This window comes from Grampus griseus (assembly GCF_964374135.1).
Source record: "Grampus griseus genome assembly, chromosome: 8".
Classification (NCBI taxonomy): Eukaryota; Metazoa; Chordata; class Mammalia; order Artiodactyla; family Delphinidae; genus Grampus; species Grampus griseus.
Window position 1 is genome coordinate 97,516,090 of NC_139002.1, and position 7,840 is coordinate 97,523,929.

The following is a 7,840-nucleotide window of genomic DNA, read 5'->3' on the forward strand; positions in this document are numbered from 1 at the left end:
ACTTCCTTCCCGTGCCATGTCTCAGAGGTAACCACCGTTAAAGAATTTGGCATGAATCCTTTCAGATTTAAAAAAGTGCATATTTGTATAAATATAGCTTATATGGAATTTTGTTTCAGTGTTTATAAAAGTGATATCAAACTACAAATATTGTTAATAATTTGGCTTTTTTCACTTAATGTATCACAGGCATACCTATAATATGTCTACATATTATAGAAATCTGTCTCTATTGTTTTTGATGGATGCTTAACCATGAGGTGTTATATGGAAGTGTCATTATTTAACTGGTCCCTCCCACTTTTTTTTTTAAACAACGCTTCACTGACTATCCTTGAACATAAATCCTTGCACACTCCCTTGAGAATTTCTATAGGATAGGTTCTTAGTGTGAAATTTCTGGGTCAAGCTTATATACATTTACGGTTTTGATAGATTTTGCCAAATTGCCTTCCCAAAGACTATGCCAGTTTACACCTCTACCAGCAGCATAGGCAGGTATGACACATTGTTACCATCGTCTCTCTAGCCTAGAAATCATATGTTCTTCTAAACACCTGTCCCTCTCCTTTCCATCGTGTTCTTAGAGGGTTATGGAAAGTGGAGTGGTATTCTCCATTTTCCACATGGAGAGAACCACAGAGTTCAACTGGGGCTAGAATCCAAGTTTCTAATTCCTACTCAGCTACGTTGGCCCTCTTCTTCCTAAAGCTTTTGAGCCCCAGTAAAGTCTTAGATGGTAGATTAAAACTGGTAATTTTGTATATTCCTCATTCATGCACCTAATTTTTATGGGGCGCATATCATAGCCAGGCACTCGTTTGCTGGGTTTGGGGTTATATCAGTGAATAAGGGAGACATAGTTTCTGTTGTCCTAACAGGGTTGACAAGCCATTGGGGAAGTCAGATAATTAAACACCCAGTGTCATAAAATATAATGAGCATTGCGAGATGTTCAGGGGGCAGGTGTTATGGGAATACATAGCAGAGGGTCTGGGAGTCGTGGGCGACCTTCAGAAGTGACCTTTGAGCTTAGACTTGAAGAAGAGTAGGACTTGATGGCTGGAGTCGGGGAGGGGAAGTGTGTTCCAGGGGTATTTGGGGTAGAATGGTGGGACTTGATGGAAGGAGTCTTGCATCACTCCTTCATTTCTGGCCTGGGCAGCGGGGGGAGACGGTGATGCCATTTACTGAAATAGGGAACTTAGAAGGAGGAGCTGCCCAGGAGGAGATGTGGAGTTCAGATTTGGACATGATGAGTTTGAAGTGCTGCCAGTGAAACATCCAGATAGAGAGAGGTCAGGACTCAGGAAGACAGGTCTCATGTGGAGAAAGATGTGAGAATCATCAATGTGGTCATAATAATTATTGTTATATTTCTTATATCATAGTTGTATTGTTGTTATAGCAGCTAACTCCAGGGTACATTCTATGTGCCAGGCTTTATTCTAAGAATTCTTTTAAACATTTATTTAATTAACTAATTTATTTATTTTTTGGTTGGCATTGGGTCTTCGTTGCTGCGTGCAGGCTTTCTCTAGTTGCGGCGAGCGGGGGCTACTCTTCATTGCAGTGTGCGTGCTTCTCATTGCAGTGGCTTCTCTTGTGGAGCACGGGGCTGTAGGTGCACGGGCTTCAGTACTTGTGGCATGGGGGTTCAGTAGTTGTGGTTTGCGGGCTCTAGAGCTCAGGCTCAGTAGTTGTGGTGCACGGGCTTAGTTGCTCCACGGCATGTGGGATCTTCTCGGACCAGGGTTCGAACCCATGTCCCTTGCATTGGCAGGTAGATTCTTAACCACTGCACCACCAGGGAAGTCCGATTCTAAGAATTTTATGCACATTAACTTATTTAATCTTCACAGTAACTCCATGAAGTTATTACTATCCCCATCTTACACACGAGGAAATATAGACAGAGATTAACTTGCTTAAGGTGACACAGCTAAGTAAGGAGACAGCCTTAAATCTAAATCCAGGTAGTCTGATCTTAGACCTGTGCTCTTACCCATCGTGCTATAATGTCTCCACCATAACTGAAGGCATACGAACAGGTGTGTCCACCTGAGGGAGAATGTTGAGCAAGAAGAGGACGTGGAGAACTTTGCCTTTTAGTTTATATCATCCTGTGTAGTATAATTTTTTTTTTTTTGCAATAAGCAATGTCCGTGTGTCACTTGTGTAATTAACTTTTGAAAAGATTTAGGCAGAACTAGAGCCGAGCCAGGATTAGAAAATGTGTTGGTTCCATTTTTTTTCTCCTTGGTTAAGTCTGCCCTAATCCCCTGCCTTTGTGCTTGTCCATAGCGATGATTCCTAAGGTTGTAAGGTGGAGGCATAAGATATCCTCTGCGTACTTAAGTCCAGAACACGCAAGAAGTAATGAACACTGACTGAAGTGAAGTGAGCCTCCTTCCTTGCCCACAAGTTCCTTTCAACGGCTCCTCCTCTGTCGGTAAACCTACTAGTGGACAATGTGTCCAGCAGTTCAGTGTTTGTGTCTCCACGTAAGAGAGACTGAGCATAAGACAGAAAACCTGACCTTGGGGATGCTCCTAGGACCAGTTGTCCCATCTTTCCCCGTGGGGAGCAGCGTGCAGTGTGGCCTGGGGTGGGAAGAGACCAGGGCCACCGACTGCCCCGTGTGCCTCTGCAGGTGTGTGACGACTGCGTGGTGCTGCGTAGTAACATCGGGACAGTGTACGAGCGCTGGTGGTATGAGAAGCTCATCAACATGACCTACTGTCCCAAGACCAAGGTGCTATGCTTGTGGCGTAGAAACGGCTCTGAGACCCAGCTCAACAAATTCTATACTAAGAAGGTACCCGTGAACTCGGTGTGCGTTGGGGGTTGGGCGTTGAGGGAAAGTGCGGAGCTCCTGCAGGGAAGTTAACGTTCAGAATCCACGCTGGAGCCCCACTTTGGCCTCTGGCTGTGGCGCGGAACACGTAAAGCTGTCTCTGAGGTCCTGGCATCGGCCCAGGCCTCCAGCAGCCATTCTAGAGTAGAGGGTGGGGAGCCTGGAGAGCTTGTACGACAGGACAGCTCTCCCCACTGTGCCGCAGTGTCGGGAGCTGTACTACTGCGTGAAGGACAGCATGGAGCGTGCTGCCGCCCGACAGCAGAGCATCAAACCTGGTGAGCGGAGGACGGCTCCCTGGGCGCGTGCCTTCTGTTGGTTTTCATCCGTCCTGAGCGGTGGAGGCCTGATGAGGAGGTCAGGCGGCGGGACTCCCCACCTTCCAGTTAGCTGACGACCTCCTCCCTCGCCACAGGGCCGGAGCTGGGTGGCGAGTTCCCTGTGCAGGACATGAAGACTGGCGAGGGTGGCTTGCTGCAGGTCACCCTAGAAGGGATCAATCTCAAGTTCATGCACAACCAGGTAGGTGCAAGTGGCAGCATGAGGTTTCCCAGCCCCGGTGTTCCATCTGCAGTAGGATCAGTGTCCAGGTCCCCAGTGCTTCCCCAGTGAGCGTGAGAGAGGCCTCCGGGGCTAGTGAGAGAATTGGAGCAGCTGGATCGGAGAGAACAATCGGAGGGGAGGGCGCAGTGACACTGGCAACCACCCGGAAGGTGCGGCAGGGAGCCTGTGCCGGGGAGGAGGGGAGAGAGAGGGAGCCATGGTGGCCCGGCTGCCCCTGCCCATTAGACTCAGCACAGTGTGAGTGGGAGCGTCTCACCTGGCCCTTCTTTGCACAGTGTCCGCCTTCCCTTATCCCAGGGTGTGCTTTTGCTTGGTGGTTTTGCTTTGAGAGTCTATACCGGCTGATCCCCTCGCGTGTTTCTGGTGCGCGTGAAGCGCGGCACGTGCGTGTGTGTGTGTGTGTGTGTGTGTGTGTGTGTGTGGCTGGCTTGTGTCTGTCCCATCTGGAGTGTGTGTGTTTATTTGCCTTTTTTTTCCTGCCGATTCTTCTTCCTATTCTCTTCCTTCCTCTGAACATCCCCACTCTGTCCCCAGCTCCACAGGCCCCACTCCCCTTCTTTTGACTGGGGAGCCCTTCAGGACCCATCTTGCCCTCATTGTGACCCCACCGTAGGAGCTGACTGTCGTTTCTCTTGGTTCTAACACAGCATTACTTTTTCTCTCAGTGGACATTCCTTAAGCTAATCCCTTTCTGAGGCCAGCGCGTCATCCCAGGTCCGCTCCCTGTCCTGAGTCTTCACACAAGTGCCTTCCCTCCCCCTCCCCTGATGTCCTGGTTCGTCTCCTTGAGGCCCTGAGCCAGACGCGACCACGGCCCCTGGCCAGGCAGCAGACACTCAGGGGCGGTGAACATCTGGACTCTGGGGCTTCCTCCTACCACTTGCCATTTTAGTTCTCCTTCTTTCAGGAATCCAGCTGGGCAACTTGGTGTGATGGGAGACAGCTGCCCAGGCTTCCTGGCAGTATACTTGCAGTAGTATATTTACGATTAGTCACAGTGATACATTAAATAGTATACTTAATAAGACCTTAGGGTCCACCCAAAGAGGGGTTGACTTAAGGACTTTTCTAGACCATGAAGGTGCCAGCACTTCTCGGGGACCAGGCTTCTGACTGCACTTTAGGGCTGTGGCCTCCCCTGATGCCTCACCTTCTGAAGAAGAGATCTCATTAAATGACACCCAGATGCCCTCTTCCCGCTTGGTACACCCCCTTTGGACTGACCTACCGTCTAACCGTTACAAAGTATGTACAAGCTGGTCTGTAGTTTAAGGCTTTGCCCCAGAAGAGAGATCCTGAAGAGAGAGAGAAAGTCAAACCCTGACTGATGATGAGATAATGGCCTTGGGGTCTGTCTTCTACCACATAACAGTCAGCTGGAGTTGAGGAAGCATTGGACCCCCGGTGGAGTTCTGCAGTGTGGGGTAACAGATGGGAAAAGCATGGTCTCTGGAGTCAGGACGTACTTGGATTTGGAGCCCAGCTTCGTCATCCATGGGCAAATAAACCTCCTGATCCACAGTGTCCTCATCTGTAAAACGAGGGTGATACTATATCCTGCGCCACGTAGACGTAAGGACAAACAAGTAGTATTTGTAGAACTCCTAGCAGGTGCTCACAAGTGGTTGCTGTTAGTACTACCAATCACCACATACTCTTGGGAGAGCCTGAATCCTGTTTCAAGGAAGATGCCAACACCTCCCTCCCAAGGACAGTCTGAGGGGAGCTTTGCGCCCGTGCCAGCCCTCTGCGCCGGAGGAGGATGCATGGAAGGGTAGAGAGCTGATGGGCTGAGGGGGGGCCCCTGGGGCACAGTGTCCTACAAGCACTGCCCTGGGCAGAGGGTGTGGGCAGGCAGCCCAGGCCAGCAGAGGGGCCTTTGCGTTGGCTTTGACGGTTAAAACTAACACCTTCCTTTCTCTCCCATGCTTTCTCCTCCGGCCAGGAGCGGAAGGTACATGCCCTTTCTGCCGTCTTCGCTTCTTAGCGCTTTTGAGTTGTGTGTGTGTGTATTCTTCCATCCTCCCTGTGGGAAATAGGTTTTCTGTGTGGGTGGGGCTATAGCTGGGAGAGTGGGCTTTGCGGGGCAGTGGGGGAGCCTCTGGGCCTTACCCCTTCCCTCCCTCCCTCCCTCCCTCTCTTGCAGGTTTTCATAGAGCTGAATCACATTAAAAAGTGCAATACAGTTCGAGGCGTCTTTGTCCTGGAGGAATTTGGTAATTACACTATTTTGCTCTTAGGTCTGGACTCACATGGCAGTAACTCAAACCTCGGAGCTCCAGAGGAGGGACTAGAGACAGAGAAGAAGAGCCTCTGCAGAGAGGTCAGGAGAAGCAGGAGTGATAGGGAGGAAGAGGGAGTCCTGACCTGAGAGAAGGGAGGAGAAGGGAAAGCTAGTCGGTCGGTGGCTGCCTGAGAGTGGCCCGAAGAGCAGTGGCTTAGACGCCGGGCTTAGAGATGAGCGCTGGTAGTGAAGAGGCTCCTCGAAGCAGCGCCACCTTCCCTTGTTTGGCCAGCTGGTGGGGCAGAGCAGACGAGCCATTCCCTAGCTCTGCTGTGTTCATGTCGCCTGCCTCGGTCCCTCTAGCAGCCCAGTGCTCTGTCCAGCCACCCTGGGGCCACGCCAGGGTCCATCGAGCCTCTGGGCTGCAGGAGGGCGTGCAGCGGTGCAGGCAGGCTCACTCTAGGGGGCAGGCGAGCCTAGTGGCCTCAGAGGCAGAGGGCAGTGGTAGCTGGAAGCCGGGAGCTAGGCTCCCCCCCCAGCCAAGCGCTGACTGAGTGGTGTCTGGGTTCTCACCCTGGGGCTTTGAGTTCCTGCTGTGTTTGTGCTTCATTCTTTCGTGCCCCTCATCGCTGCTATGAAAACCTTCGTTCTCCAGCAGGTAAAGTGACCTCGCCGTGCTGCCTCTCCCCAGGCCCCTGCCTTGGGCCCTGCGGTGGGTGGGCAGGCTCCCTTCGCCCAAGCCAGCTGCTCGCATCACCAACTTGTCTCCTCCCTTCTCTCCCCACCCTCTTCCTTCCCAACCTCGTCCACCCTCGCGCTGGCTCATTGGTTCCGAGTTTTCTCCCGTGTGCTCCTTTCTCTCTCCTGCCAGAGAGACGTTTGGGGGAGTCTTCCAACTCAGGAGAAGGACCTGGGCTCATTGCTCTACCTTTGATGAGTTTATTCCCTGTTAACCCTGGGGCCCCCTGAATTCTACCTCCCAGGGTCAGAAGAAGGTGTGGCCAACTCTCACCCTACCTTTTCTGGCCCCCAGGGGATGCCATGCCCCTGCTCCCCGTCTCCAGGGGCCATGATGATGGCTGAGGCTGGGGGACCTTACTCCTTCCTCTGGCCAAGCAGAACCCCTGCATGGCTGGGGCCGGGGTGACTCTTAGGCTCGCATTCCGGGCTGTGGACACGTGTGTATTTTGCCTGACGCTCCCTGTCACCTCCCTCCCCGGGTGCTGTACTCACCTGTCTCTTCTGCTCGGTGTGTCTGCTCCAGAGCCCTCTGACGCTCTCCCTCACACAGGCAGGCCTGGGCCTCTCCTGCCATCAGGGAAGGAAACTTCCGAGTCTGGTGGGTTTAGTATCGTGCCATTTCTTCATCCAGCCTCAGGACCCTCAGTGCAGGGGCTGGGAGTAGAGGGAACGTGTTTAACTTGACCAGAGCATGGGGCTGGCGACAGGGGTGAGTTCTCGGGTGTCTCAGCAAGGTGAGGCACAGGCTAGAGGCAGTGCTTCCCTCCCAGCCAAAACCTGGGAATGTCAGCTGTGGTCCTCGGGCCCTGGATGGTAGCAGCGACCAGGCTGGTGAGAGACTAGCCTGCTCCTGTGCTGGGGCTCTCAAAGTCGGTAGAGTCGTGGCCATGGAGCCAGGAGCCACTGCAGACCTCAGATGTCAGGCTGAGGAGTCGGGACCAGTGTCCTCTCACCCGGCCGGGGCTGAGTGAGGCCCACAGGGGAAGGGGACCCTGGTGCCGGGCGCTGCCGCCTGGGGGAGTGTGGCGCTATTGCTCTTAGTTTTGAACCTTCTGTTTTGTCTCTTGCCCGTCCGGTTTTAGTTCCTGAAATTAAAGAAGTGGTGAGCCACAAGTACAAGACACCAATGGTGAGTGTGCCGACAGGCCAGTCTGCGAAGGGCTCCCGGGGGCGTGCCAGCAGGCGTGGGGTGGGCTTCTGAGAGCACAGGGCGAGGGGCAGTTACGAATGGTTGAGAAGAGAATTTAGTCTAGATGCCAGAGATGCAGCTGGAGCTGAAGCAGGTCTTCAGCCTGGGAGAGGCACACATGCTGACCCCCTCCCACGGGCCAGCTCTGGGGCCTCGCTTGGGGCTCTTTAGTCTGGAGGCCTGAGCCCAGAGTTAGGGCAGGAGTTTCCCAGTTGGCAGATCTCCACGTGTGAAGACGTAGGAATCTGCGTGACGTTGATCTGGC

The 7,840-nt window shown here is 52.9% G+C and overlaps 1 protein-coding gene across 14 annotated transcripts in view; it reads left to right on the forward strand.

Annotated features, from left to right (window-relative positions):
* The window catches only part of MADD (MAP kinase activating death domain), a 38,913-nt gene that overhangs the window by 30,019 nt on the left and 1,054 nt on the right, over positions 1-7,840 (forward strand). For 9 of the 14 annotated variants that reach the window (XM_082659156.1, XM_082659162.1, XM_082659165.1 and 6 more), the window contains 5 exons: positions 2,654-2,818; positions 3,063-3,135; positions 3,273-3,379; positions 5,568-5,637; positions 7,469-7,515. In XM_082659156.1, the coding sequence (XP_082515282.1) occupies positions 2,654-2,818; positions 3,063-3,135; positions 3,273-3,379; positions 5,568-5,637; positions 7,469-7,515 (462 nt within the window). The remainder of the gene's footprint in view (positions 1-2,653; positions 2,819-3,062; positions 3,136-3,272; positions 3,380-5,567; positions 5,638-7,468; positions 7,516-7,840) is intronic. The other 5 variants (XM_082659157.1, XM_082659158.1, XM_082659159.1 and 2 more) reach the window with 1 other exon arrangement.